This window comes from Rhinatrema bivittatum, chromosome 2 (assembly GCF_901001135.1).
Source record: "Rhinatrema bivittatum chromosome 2, aRhiBiv1.1, whole genome shotgun sequence".
NCBI classification, from domain to species: Eukaryota; Metazoa; Chordata; class Amphibia; order Gymnophiona; family Rhinatrematidae; genus Rhinatrema; species Rhinatrema bivittatum.
In genome coordinates this window covers 516,735,501-516,749,962 of record NC_042616.1, presented here as the reverse complement: position 1 = coordinate 516,749,962, position 14,462 = coordinate 516,735,501, and the positions used below count along the sequence as shown (strand labels likewise).

Below are 14,462 nucleotides of genomic sequence, written 5' to 3'. Positions count from 1 at the left end.
ATTTGAACAATATCAAGTTCTAAAAACCGTAAGGGTGGTATGAAGGTCCCATAGATATATTTAAAGTCTCTCTCTCATTTATATCATTGCAATTCGTGTTTACCTGTACTCTTATAATAATGTGCTATGGACATTTCCTCCAGGAACTTGTCCATTCCCCTTCTACAGCCTGCTATTCTAGTTATCTTGATCAAGTCCTCTGGCAAAAGATTCCACAACAGATTCCACAGTGCTCAGAGTGAAAAAGTAATTAATATGATTTTTAAACTGCTGGTTGTTAGCTTCATGGAGTCTTCCCTTGTTTTAGTATAATTTGAAAGAGGAAATAACCATCCTTTGCCTGTTCCACCCAACTCATGATTTTATAAACTATCATATCTCCTCTCAGCAGTCTCTTTTCCAAGCTGAAGAGCCCTAGTCTGCATAGCCTCTCATAATTAGGAGATATGTTCCATTTCCTTTATCATCCCTGATATCTTCCTTTGCACCTTTTCTAGTTCGACTATGTCTTTCTTGAGATGGGGTGACCAAAACTGCACACAAAATTCAAGGTGTGGTCACACCAGGGCTCCGTACAAAGGTAATATATGTCCCTTTTATTCTCTACTCCTTTTTGGAGTGATTTACTACCAGTGACGTTCGTCGCTACCTTGATACACACAGCGCCATGTTTGAAGAGATGAATTCCAGCAGTGCCATGTTGAGACGCACTCTGGCGACAAGCTGACGCTGGATTGGCCACTGTTGGAAACAGGATGCTGGGCTTGATGGACCCTTGGTCTGACCCAGTATGGCATTTTCTTATGTTCTTATGGTGCAGGAGCAAATGTTATGCCTTTTGGATACTATTTGCTAAACAAGGTGAACGCTACAAAACCTTTGGACAGTGTTTCATTCAACTAGGGGAAAGTAATAGATTGTTCCCTGAAATAGGAAGTGTAGACCACGTTGGTTTTGGTCTTTTCCTGTATGGTAAATCCATGGTGATATCCAGAAGAGTGCTCGTCACAGCTATTTAAGATAAGTGTCTTTTTTTCACTCATATTTCACTAAGGAAACAAAAAAGGTGGGAAGGAGGCATAGACCAATGATTATTATTGATTTCAGGCAATGAAAAGATGTTGCAATAAACACTGCAGCACCAAGCCTGGTGAATATGATGGTAATGCCTTTTCCTTCTAGATAAAAATATAGCTTTTTGATTGAAGATACACATTTTTTGGAGGAAGGTTTTCATTGTTCCGATTTTAAAATTAGAGATGTTGACATATTTAACCAACTGTATCAATAATATTCTGAGACTGCTCTTGAACTGCCTTTGCTGGTAAAGGCACTCTCCTGGAATATTCCATTTATCTTATTTATTTATTTAAAATCTTTTCTATACCGTTGCTAAGTTATATACCATCGCAACGGTTTACATGTAGGCACATATTTAATGTAAGTAAAAGTGTACATTAGTACATTCTAACAGGTGCCGTCAAAGGTTCGGTTACAATATATCATTAGACAAAATATTTTTAGAGAAGTGGGTCATGACCAAGTGTACTGAAAGTACTTTTACGGGTAAATTTATTATACATAGTGTTATCAATATGCTAGTTGTGATGTGGGGGTTCATAGACTACTCACTGTATTGTCATAAGTACTGTGTGTCAGTGTTTATCTGCTTATTCCTGAATAATTTCTATTCTCCCGTCTCCTTGTAAAATGCCTGTTTAAAAAGCCATGTTTTAAATATGTCCCATGTCTTAAATATCTTTATCTTTTAGCTAGCAATGTTAAGTGTTTATTTAGAGCCACAACAATTTTTGGCAACCCAGATGGGCCATGGATTGAGAGGGGAATGGCTGCATAGCAGTCCTCAGTGATGAGTCAAGGCTCAATACTTCTTCTATCACTTTTCCCTACATAGGAGACCCTACTCAGATTTGGGCGTTTACTACAGCATTCTAGCAGATGAGAGAAATTTGTTTTATTTGGGTTAGGTTTTGTTTAGTGTTTGTCTTATTTGGCTTATGCACAGTAGAGTTAACCTCAAGAGAATCTAGAGTTCAGGGGTTCCATTGTTCCATATGCTTGGTGCAGTCTGTTACAGTTACCTCTAGATGTAGAAGGCATTTGAAATTGATATAATATAATCACATTATTTGTACGTATACAGACCATCTCCCGGAATGCTAGTTCTCCATCATTATGATTGTTTGATATTATATAATGGAGAAATTACTTACCTGATAATTTCATTTTCCTTAGTGTAGACATATGGACTCAGGACCAATGGGTTATATGCTCCCCTGCTAGCAGATAGAGACTGAATCACGTTTCAAAGCTGACATCACTTTAGATATACCCCTGCAGTGACTCAGCCATTCAGTATTCTCTTCAAAAGCCCTTGTGGACATACTATTGAAAAATTTGATTAAAATTTGATTACAACTTGATAAAAAAATGATTAAAAAATGGATGACCGTAACTGTACTCAACCAAACTTAAGCACTGAATCCCAGCAATATAATAGATGCCCTGATCTAGGGATAGGGCGACGACTTACCCATAACATCTTGGAATCTAGATTCACCTCATCGGCAATTCCTTAGCACCGTTCATGGGCAGCCATGGGTGAGATGCTGAGTCCATCTATCTACACTATGCTTGGTTGTAGTGGGCCGCCATTATCAGTTCCGGACGTTGCCCTTCGGAATGGCCACCGCCCCCAGAACATTTTCCAAATTTATGGTGGTCAGGGTGGCGGCACTGAGGAAAGAAGGGATCCTGGTACACCCTTACTTGAATGACTGGCTGATCCGGGCGAAGTCATTGGAACAGAGCCTCCAGGTGATGTCCCTGCTTCAGGAGCTTGGTTGGTTGTCAACATTGACAAGAGCAGCCTCAAGCCCTCCCAGTCAGAGTATCTGAGAGTCCGGTTCCTCACCAAGTGGAACAAGGTCTTCCTCCTTCCCTTGAGGATAAGGAAGCTGATGTGCCAAGTACATTGGTTGACGAACACAATGCGCCCCAGGGTGTGGAGCTACCTTCAGGTTCTAGGTCTGATGGTGTCAACCCTGGAGGTAGTGCCATGGGCGCAGGCTCACATGCGCCTGGCTCCAACGCTCCCTGTCACGTTGGAACCCGGTGTCTCAAGACTACTGTATTCACTTCCACCTACCAATTGAAGTATGTTCTTGGCTCCAGTGGTGGCTACAGGAAGTTCACCTGAGCAAGGGTGTAAGCGTGTACCCTCTGAATTGACTAGTCCTCACAACAGACACAAGCCACCAAGGGTGGGGAGCTCACTGTCAGAAATGACAACCCAGGGGCTTTGGACCAAAGAAGAGGCGTGCTGGAACATAAACTGCCTGGTAGCCCGGGCAGTCAGATTAGCGAGTGTACAGTTCAGCCACATACTCCAGGGTCAGGCAGTCCGCGTAATGTCGGATAACACAACAACGGTAGCCTACATCAACTGCTAGAGAGGAACCAAAAGCCAGCAAGTGTCCCTGGAGATAGATCTCCTTATGGAATGGGCAGAGTTGAATCTACAGGGGATCTCAGCCTCTCAAATAGGGGGAAAAGACGTCAATGCAGACTCTCCTAGCAAGGAAAGTCTGGATCCAGGAGAATGGGCGTTGTCAGCCAAGGCCTTTCAGCTCCTGGTTGATCGCTGGGGCCTCCCATCCATTGACCTACTGGTCACATCTCACAATGCGAAGGTCTCCCGATTCTTCATTCGCAGAAGAGATCAGAGTTCCCAAGGGATCGACGCCTTTGTTCAGACCTGGCTAGAGGAAGACTTACTGTACGCCTTCCCTCCATGACCTCTGCTGGGCAAGGTCATTCACAAGATTGAGCATCACAGGGGACTGGTCCTTCTAGTGGCGCTGGATTGGCCTAGACACCCGTGGTATGCAGACATGCGGAGGCTTCTGGTGGAGAGCCCCCTATGCCTCCCTCCACACAGGGACCTGCTCCACCAAGGTCCGATCCTTCACAAAGACCCAACTCGATTTTGTCTTGCGGACTGGCCCTTGAGAGGGTTCACCTAAGGAAACATGGATATTTGGCGGCAGTAATATCCACCTTGCTCAGTGTGCGGAAGTTCGACGTCCTTAGCATACGTGTGGATCTGGAGAATATTTTAGTCTTGGTGCGAGGAATGCGGTGTGGCCCCTCAGATGAAGAAAATCCCCATGGTTCTGGAATTTTTACAGGATGGCCTGAACAAAGGGTTGTCCTTCAAATCCTTGAAGCTCCAGGTAACAGTTCTCTCCTGTTTCAGAGGCAAGGTGAACAGAGCCCGCTTGTCGACACATCCGGACTTGGCCTGTTTCCTAAAAGGGGCTAAATGCTTCCGACCACCCTTAAAGTGGCCGGTCCCCCTATGGAATCTCAATCTAGTGTTGGACTTTTTAGCAGGGCCTTCCTTTCGGCCGCTGCGCAGCCGGGTCCTATGCCTGTTAATGCTGAAGACTGTATTCTTGGTGAGGATATGCTCAACTCACCACATCTCTGAACTACAGGCATTGTCGTGTCAGGAGCCATTCCTCCGGTTGACTTCAGGAACATTACAGCTTTGCACTGTTCCTTCCTTCTTGCCTAAGGTAATCTCAGAGTTTCACTTGAATCAATCCATTTCCTTACCGTCCCTAGATAGACACAAGGACACGGAAGACTACCGCCTCCTATGTGCTTAAACGTCAGTAGGCTTTTAGTATGGTATCCGGAAATCTCAGAACCGGTGCGCAAGACAGATCGCTTGTTTGTTCTTCACAGTGGAAGGAAACAAGGTGAAGCAGTTTTGTGAGTTACCATAGCTCACTGGATCAAGGAAGTGATCACGGGAGCTTATGAAGAGGCAGGGAAGCCATTACACTTTCAGGTTAAAAGCTCATTCCACAAGTGCCCAGGCAGTATATTGTGCAGAAACTAAGCTGTCTCCCGTCGACATCTGCCGAGTGGCGACATGGTCTTCCTTGCACACCTTCTCCAGGTTCTATCGCCTGGATGTTTAGGTCCAAGAGGACGCAGCCTTTGCGAGGGTGGTGCTAACCAGACCGCAGGCAGTTTCCCGCCCCATCCAGAGTCCATCTGGCTACACAATAGGAAATGTACAAATTTTGGGGCACAGATTATGTCATATATAGAAATGCTTTTATTGTAATTTAGTACTTATACCTGTAACTGTATTTTTATGGGAAAACCAAACTACAAAAAAGAGCAACATCCTCAATGACAAGCAACACCCAAAAAAACAACATGTTCTAAAATTATCTTCCTTCTTACATATCAATAAAGTCACATAATCAATGTATCTTAAGTTACATTGTATTGTATTGATTGTATTTTTATGTACATTTTTGTTTAGCTTTTAATTATGTATGTTAAAATCTAAACTGCCATGAACACTTGCGGAAAAGCAGTATATAAAAAGAAAATAAATAAATATTGACCTGGGAAGATATTCCTCCGAGACAGGTAACAGGGGTTGTATCTGATTAAGCCTCGGCAGAGTGTTATGCAAGATTTCAAACTATACTGGTGATATCAATTCTGGACATGCAAACCGAAAATGCATGATAAGTGCTTTTAAGTGTGAGTGCGCTTAGTGTGTGCAGCTGCATATCAGCGGGTGTGTGTGTGAATGATCTGTTTATAGTCGTCTATTGAAAAAGTGTGTTCAATGTGAATTTATGTGAATGTATGCTTGAGACTGACTGCAGGTTTGTTTTTGCCAGAAATTAGTCTGGGTAACGCATGAGTGAATCAAATTTGTACAGAATCCTGCCTGTTGTGAAACTTATTTTCATGTGTGTTCATTTTGTCTCTCATATATGTAACTATATATATATATGGACTACCTTATATATATATATATATGGACTTTTCTCTTTTCGCTGATGTATCTGAAAAATGTTTTGTCACCATTTTTTATCTCCTTGGCAATCCTCTCTTCCGCTTGACTTTTTGCCAACTTGATTAATTTCTTCTTCTCCCTCAGTTGAATCAAATATTCTTCTTTGTGCTCCTCCCTTTGGGATCTTCTATATTTCTTGAATGCTGTTCTTTTAGCTTTAATTTTGTCAGCCACCTCGTTTGAGAACCAGATAGGTTTCATTTTTCTTTTGCTTTCCTTTACATTTCTAACATATAGAGCAGTTGCCTTGGTGATTGCTCCTTTTAGATTGATCCACTGCTGATCCACATCTCTCTCATTCTCCCATCCATTTAGTTCTTCCTCTAGGTACTTCCCCATTTCGTCAAAGTCCGTGTTTTTGAACTGTAAAACTCTGGTCTTTATACTTCTTTTCCATATTCTTTTAGTGATATTAAACCATACCGTTTGATGATCACTGGTGCTGAGGTGGGCGCCCACCTGGACATCAGAGACATTATCTCCATTAGTGAGCACTAAGTCGAGTATAGCTCCTTCTCTCGTGGGTTCTAATACCATTTGTTTGAACAAAGTTACTTGCATAGCATCCACTATTGCTCTACTATTTTTAGATTCTGCAGATGGCATTTTCCAGTCTACATCTGGTATATTAAAGTCACCAACGATCACCACTTCTCCCTTCTTACCTATCTTATGGATGTCTTCAACCAGGTCTCTGTCCAGCTCTTCCTTTTGGTTCGGGGGCCTGTAAACCACTCCAATATAAATGGATGCTCCGTCATCTTTTTTTTAGGTCGACCCATAGTGCTTCTTCCTTGCCCCAACTTCCTTGCAGCTCAGATGCTTGGATATTGTTTCTGACAAAGAGCCACACCTCCCCCTTTTCTATCCACTCTGTCCTTCCTTAACAAGTTATAGCCTGGTATTGCCGTATCCCAATCATGAGATTCTGTGAACCATGTCTCTGTGATAGCAACAATGTCCACTTCTGCCTCTGTCATTAGGGCCTGCAGATCTGGTATTTTATTTCCCAAACTATGAGCATTTGTGGTCATAGCTTTCCAGGTACTCTCTTTAAGATTATTGCTTTTCCTGTACTCCTTATGAGACTTTAGTTGAGATTTGTTATTCACTTCACTCTTTCCTTTTGCAGTTGTGCCACTGATGCCAGAGTTATCCATCTCAATTTGCTTTTTCTTTTGGTTATGTATCTTGAAATTCTGCATGCATTGGTTTTCTCTCTTTTCTGGTAACACTTCAATGTTTTTCTCTAGGACTTCAGTTATTAATATAGGGAAGGCTTTTTGTTCTTCTTGCATTTGATACTGTGTGTGTCTCCTAGTAACTGGTCCAATTCTACCAGAGCCCACTGTAATCCTGGTTTTTAATGATTTACTTAATGACCTGCTTGAGTGGGGGGGTATACTTGTTGGCTGCAAATCTGTCACGAATGGGTGACTATGGGACACATGTGCAATCCTACCTGAGCCTACTGTATTTCTTTTTCTTGACTCCTGGTTATTCTTTGGTATTGGGGAATTATTTTCTGAGTAATGCAATGTGGGTGTATTTCTTGTAATTAAAGCTAATTGAGCTTTAAGCTCAGTCAGCTCCTTTTTCATAGAAGAGAGTTGTGCACAGATTGGGCAAGTTCTAAGTTTCCAGATACTTTCCCTCAGAATAAAGGCTCCACAACAGTTGCAACGGATAGTTCTCATATTGGTAAAGTTTTGGATTGGTGATTCATAGATGGTAACAATTTACTAATTTATCTTGTTGCTAATGCTAATTTAGTCAGTCTATATTAGAATCTAAGGCCAGGGGTGGGTGGGTAGAGGGGTAGGGTGGGAGGGAAACAAACAGTTGAACCTGGGACAAGCTAAGTAGAGCAGGACACTTTCTGGAACTTTATTCGTCCTTAAGCTATTAAAGATCCCTCAGCACTTCTGTGCCAATATTAAGCAGATTATTAAAGAACAGCTATACAAAATAGAAATGCAGTTATACTGGATCTTAAAAAACAAACAGTTTGCAAGGAACCAATTAAAATTATTATATAATAACAGACCTAGAGAAAGGTATAAACTGAGCAGTTCTACTTCACAGAGAACACAGATATTAATGGAGCACAGAGGCATTCACGGAGCGGGATGCCAGTGGCCAGTGGTAGGTGTCCACCTTCATGGAGCGGAAGGATGTAGGGCTGTCATCTCCCAATTAAATAAAAAAAAAAAAAAAAAAAAAAACAAAACAGGGATGGGATCCATCAGGTCTAGAGGACACATATAAAGAGCAGGTAGTAAAATACTGCACGGAGCGGCAGTAGCCACAGAGGCATTCACGGAGCGGGATGCCAGTGGTAGGTGTCCATATAAAGAGCAGGTAGTAAAATACTGCACGGAGCGGCAGTAGCCACAGAGGCATTCACGGAGCGGGATGCCAGTGGCCAGTGGTAGGTGTCCACCTTCACGGAGCGGAAGGATGGAGGGCTGTCATCTCCCAATTAAATAAATAAGAAAAAAAAAAACAGGGATGGGATCCATCAGTTCTAGAGGACGCATATAAAGAGCAGGTAGTAAAACACTGCATGGAGCGGCAGTAGCCACAGAGGCATTCACGGAGCGGGATGCCAGTGGCCAGTGGTAGGTGTCCACCTTCACAGAGTAGAAGGATGAAGGGCATCCATCTCCCAATTAAAAAAAAAAAAAAGAAAAAAACAGGGATGGGTTCATGGGCTATAGATATTACCAATTATTAGGCTTTTCAATATTTGATGATAGTTAATGTGACTTTCAAGGCATACTTCACTTTCAATGCATATCCAGCATAGCTCCCTGCTTCAATGACAGGGGAAAAGAAAAACTGATACTTCACACATTTCCAGCATTGCCCTCTGCTTCATGGCAGAGAGCTATGCTGCCGCTTACCCAACTAATCAAACTTAATATTTCACTTGGAAGCAGCTCCATCACTGCTCTCTACATTAATAGTGGGGGTGAAAAGGGAATTAGAACATAAGGTTACTAAGAGTCAAGAGAAACAGTTAAGTATGAGAAAAATAAGTGTAAGGCTTGCTGGGCAGACTGGATGGACCGGTTGGTCTTCTTCTGCCGTCATTTCTATGTTTCTATATGTGTATGTGAATGTGATCACTAGTGAAACCTTCCCCACACCAGCAGAGTCAGTGATGTTTAGTAAGAATGACAAGAGAAAACATTGTCATGGCAACTCTGTATGTGTATTTACAAATAGTGCATTGCTTCAAATCACAGAGACTCCCTCATTAACATCACTGTGAAAGCAGATAATACCTGTCACTTGGAGGTTCCTCTTCCTCCTCCACTTGCACATTTTTGGGCTTATTCCCCTTCCGCACTCTTGGGACAATGCTTTTCCTTGAAAACTGACGATCATGTGGCTTCGGATCTTGTGCCGAGACAATATCCTCAATGTCTTCCAACAAGGAGTCGCAAATGGCTGGCATCTTCTACTACCTACCAAACACAAAATAACTGATAATAAATGATGCTCATAAACCCATTATTCAGAGAAGGAAATGTAGCATGCTTCAACCACTGCTCATGACAAAACAGGCAGAGGTTTAGTTATCAAGGAAATCAATGCTGTAAATTACCAACCGACAACATTCAAATCTCTCCAGCACATGAATCCAGGAGCAAGCAGGAGGCACTGAGCTAAAATGAGAGGGGCAGGAATATGGAGCCCTGGGGAGCTTTCTGTATCAAGTGGTCGACTGTTAGCAGAACAGTGTTAGCACCATCTCTCAACTCTTGGGACCTTTTTCATCTCTTCACCACCACCACACTGAAATCCAGCTCAAAACATTAGGGACATAACCCTTAATCTGCTGGAAGTGCTTGAAAATTCCACAGAATACTCTCCAGCTATCAAACTGTCAACCCTCTGGGGACATGAAAAATACTATAACTAAATGTAACATGCTTTGAGCTCTCACTGAAAAGGTGTGAGCTAAATAAGCAGTAAATAAATGACAGAAGTGCACAGAACGATAATTATATTAGAGGGTCAAACAAGTCCCAGGGTTAATGAGGTAAAGGACAATAAATAGCCCTGAACAGAAAGCTTTCCCATACATTTTAACTTACCGTATTTCTTTAGATCTTGTCTGGAGATACCTGAAACAATGAAACTTCAGTACGTGACTATGAAATAACTATTGCCTTTTCATTTACAGATCTACTATGCCACAATTCATATTAGTATCTGAACTCCATGATAAGCTCAAACGACAAGATTTCAAATTATTCATACTATATTAGTACAGTTTCTAAATTATAAACTTAGCCTCCCCCAGGGATAAAGTGGCATAATTATTCATTATAAGTTAGTATATAACAGCCTGCAACTTAAACATTTGCTAGCCTTTAAAAAGGTACCTTATTTACCCAACTATTGTGCTGATATTCTCTCAACCAGAGCTTTTATAAAGCAGGGCTAGATATCAGATTTTGGCACCTGTAGGCAGAGTGCCACAGCAGTGCCAGCATCACATGGACATAATGAAAACAGAAGTAGGCTCCTGTTTAACCTGAATATTTGGCGCCTTCAAAACTTGGTGCCACAGATAGTTGCCTATATTTCCTACGCCTGAATCCAGGCCTGTTTTTAAGTAGAGCTTCCGATTATTGGTTATATAGAGGAGGTTAGAATTTCCCAGCTACAGGAGGTTCCAAAGGAGTGTCACTTAGGAGCAAAAAAGGTGAGGACGTATATATATGGCTCAGTGGATCCACAGGAGAGGGGTGTTCTTTTCTGTAGTGAAGAGTCATGCAGGAGATTTTCTGACCCAGACATTAGGGAGAGATTTGTTCCTGATGACTTGCACCTGGAAGTAATTCTGAATGATAGGCAAGGAGGATTTCTTACCAATTCCACTGGAGCCTAAGAAGTTAGGATATGGTGGGAAGCTAGGGAAATCTTTTCCAGTACTTTTGATGCTCAAGTAGTTTGATCAGCTATCTTCTGGAACTGCTTCTTATACTTTGAACCGTTTTTATTATTGTACATGCTGGACTTTTACCCTTGGCTTACGTAAACCTTTTTGCTTTTGGAACACAACACAGAGTGAACCAATTTATTTTTTAAAGTGATCCCCTGGGCCTTACAGGTGGATCCTGTCCCCCACACCACACATCCAGAGGCTGCCCTGAATGCTCTCTGCTGAGACCTTTGACAAAGGGGGTGGGAGTGACAGTTAAAACGGATGAACCTCAATAGAACATGCCTAATGTGAAAAGTGGGGCGATAAACACTGCCTGCTCAGGGGACTTCTTGACCGATTTGATTTACCACCTTTCATCAAGAGTACCAGGGTGGGTTACAATACAATCACTAATTCAGTAACACAAAGTTTAAACTAATAAAATTAAACAAATATTAAATACAATAAGACACTGAAATACATACAAAATTGCTGCATAAGCTAAAACAAAGATCTTGATGCCTACAATATTCATCTTAAGCTAACTGTAGTTTGAAATAACCAGGATTTAACTTCCTTTCTGAACTGCAAATAGTTTGTTCTTCGCAAACTTCCAGTGGAACAAAATTCCAGATTTTTGGGGCATAACCGCAAATGCTGATTAACTGAAGTTACACTTCCAAAATTAAAAGAATTGACAAGAAGCACTGTTGAGAAGAGCTTAAAGATTAACTGGATTCATACATAATATAAAGAATTAACTATGTGGCATGGCTTTCCCAGCTACAGGCTTAAAAATCAGAGAATCTTAAAAATAGAACATGCTGAGACTTTCAAGCCAGAATAGCTCTTATAAAGTTGGAGTTAGACAGTTTTATTTCCTTGCACCTACTAACAGCTCTTCAGCTGTGTTTTGTAGTAGCTGGACCCAAAAAGCAAAGCGGAAGCCGATCCAGTTGGCTGTGTTACAGTAAAAACAATAGGAATCGGATGATCAAAAGAAGCCCTTTATTTCAATGCCCGACTCTGGCAGAGTTTCGCTCATAGAGCTGCCTAAGGGGCAACTAGAAACAAATAAATATGTAAATAAACACAATTAAATAATTAAAACCAATAAAAACATAACATACATGTATAGGTGTACATACTTAAATCATAAAATCAAACACATGTATGGGTGTTGAACATAAAATAATAAAATACATGTATAGCTATGCAAACTTGTAGATTACAAATAAATGATACTTTAAAATGTATTTGAACATCAAAATGGTGCAGACAGAAAAAATGAAACTGGAGTGGCTGACTTTTTCGTAATTATAATTAGTAATCAGAAACTATGGGGGAGTCAATATTATTAGTGATAAAAATATTAATATTACTTATTTCAGTGATGCTTACTTCAATTAGCAGGACTTAAAATGTGCCTGCTGGGCTGCTGTCGCAATGTCACTATGTTAATACCTCCGTTACATACGTGGATCGCAGTGATAACTCAAAAAATCGCGCTAAAAGGAGATCTCAAACCTGCGAGATGCATCGACGTTCATTCTGCTACTATTATCGAAGGATGCCGTCAACTCAAGTTATTATAGCGAGAATCGCTATTTTTTTAGTTATCACTGCGATCCACGTATGTAACGGAGGTATTAACTTAGGTTGGATAAATGGCAGAGGTTGTATTAAAATAAAGTGTTTTTAAGTAATAGCAATATAATAGCCTCTCTTTAGTCTGCGAAAAATGAGTTTTTACTAGCTGTATACATATATACCACAGAGAGTTATTAGACAGGCAATTTATGGTTACTTTGAGATTTATAACAGACTTTTCACAAGTATATCATCTCACTTTTAGTGATATATTCCAAATATTATTTAACCAAAAGTTATTTGTGTTATCAACTAAATATGCATTTGCTTTTGAGTAACATAGTGCTAAACAGGTAAATGCAATAGTGGATTTGTAGCTTTACATATTTAATTTCTTTGATTCTCCGTAGTTTTATTTGAGTTTGTGTTTTATTTATTGTTGATTTTCATTTAGGAATTAATGTATGTTCGTGCGTGATATTGTGACCTTGTGACATTGCGACAGCAGCCCAGCAGGCACATTTTAAGTCCTGCTAATTGAAGTAAGCATCACTGAAATAAGTAATATTAATATTTTTATCACTAATAATATTGACTCCCCCATAGTTTCTGATTACTAATTATAATTACGAAAAAGTCAGCCACTCCAGTTTCATTTTTTCTGTCTGCACCATTTTGATGTTCAAATACATTTTAAAGTATCATTTATTTGTAATCTACAAGTTTGCATAGCTATACATGTATTTTATTATTTTATGTTCTGAGTTTGCACATTTATACATGTATCTTATGATTTTTATCTATTTAATTGTGTTGTCTACATATACATTATTTAATTCTAGTTTGAACACCCATACATGTGTTTGATTTTATGATTTAAGTATGTACACCTATACATGTATGTTATGTTTTTATTGGTTTTAATTATTTGTGTTTATTTACATATTTATTTGTTTCTAGTTGCCCCTGAGGCAGCTCTATGAGCGAAACTCGGCCAGAGTCGGGCATTGAAATAAAGGGCTTCTCTTGATCATCTGATTCCTATTGTTTTGTAGTAGCTGTAAATGTTTTATTGCAAGCACTGAAATGCAAATTACAATAATCAATTCTTCATGTTATCAGTACATGAAATAATATAGCCAAAACTTATCTCCCTCAGAAGTAGTACAATTTGTGGATTGAGCACAGTTGACAAAACACACAAAAGTACTGACTGAGAAATTTGCAGTTCCATAGACAGAGAAGAATCAAGCAGAACTCCTGGATTTAGAACTGTTGCTGATAACTTAATACCTGCAACTTCTGAAGAATATTTAATGGCACATGCCTCCTAGAAATCCCTAATACTGATGTTCTCTCAGGATTTCATTTCTTTGAAAGAGCGCCAACAATGAATCATGTCCAAATAAATAATACTGATAATAGCCTGGGACTGAGTTTCTCCCACATGAGCCAATAATTGAATATTTGCGTATATATGAAAATCAACATCAAATTCTTCAATATTGCTTGGGCCAGTCTGAGGCAGGCCAGCAGCAGCATCATGCTCTGAAGACATGCAAGCTAGGGACTGAGCCAGCGTGCAATCTGCTCCCAAGGCAGGTGCTACCTGTTCTGCTGCCCTGGGCAAACAATTACTGTGCTGCCTTCTCCCTCAGATTCTAATGGGCTTCTCTGTTTTTTTGAGGGGGGTTTTGCCAACAATAACTTTCTAAGTGTCGAACACCATTTATAGCTGTGCTGGAGTTAGAGTAATGTTACCAGATTTCATATGGATGAATCTGGGACACCTGTTCACTATAGTGTCAGTAGTGATAGCAGTTCATCTGTGAGTGGGGGGTGAAGGAGGAGTTGTGTGGCGTATAAAAGTCTTAGGGCGGCAGGTATATCTTTTACACAAGAGAATTAATCATGCATCAGAAAAAAAAAAAATCAGGCAAGAAAATATTGCTGTTATTTAAATTCTGTGAGACATTTCCAGGTAAGACTGAACTGGGTCCCCAGATATTTTAAACT

General features: G+C 40.4%; 1 protein-coding gene across 2 annotated transcripts in view; it reads right to left on the bottom strand.

The window, feature by feature from the left end:
* CDKAL1 (CDK5 regulatory subunit associated protein 1 like 1) overlaps positions 1-14,462 on the bottom strand; it is a 2,132,645-nt gene that overhangs the window by 2,101,897 nt on the left and 16,286 nt on the right. For both annotated transcript variants that reach the window (XM_029590755.1, XM_029590756.1), the window contains exons 2-3: positions 10,021-10,050; positions 9,205-9,387 (exon numbers count right to left, since the gene is read on the bottom strand). In XM_029590755.1, the coding sequence (XP_029446615.1) occupies positions 9,205-9,377 (173 nt within the window). In that variant the 5' untranslated portion in view covers positions 9,378-9,387; positions 10,021-10,050. The remainder of the gene's footprint in view (positions 1-9,204; positions 9,388-10,020; positions 10,051-14,462) is intronic.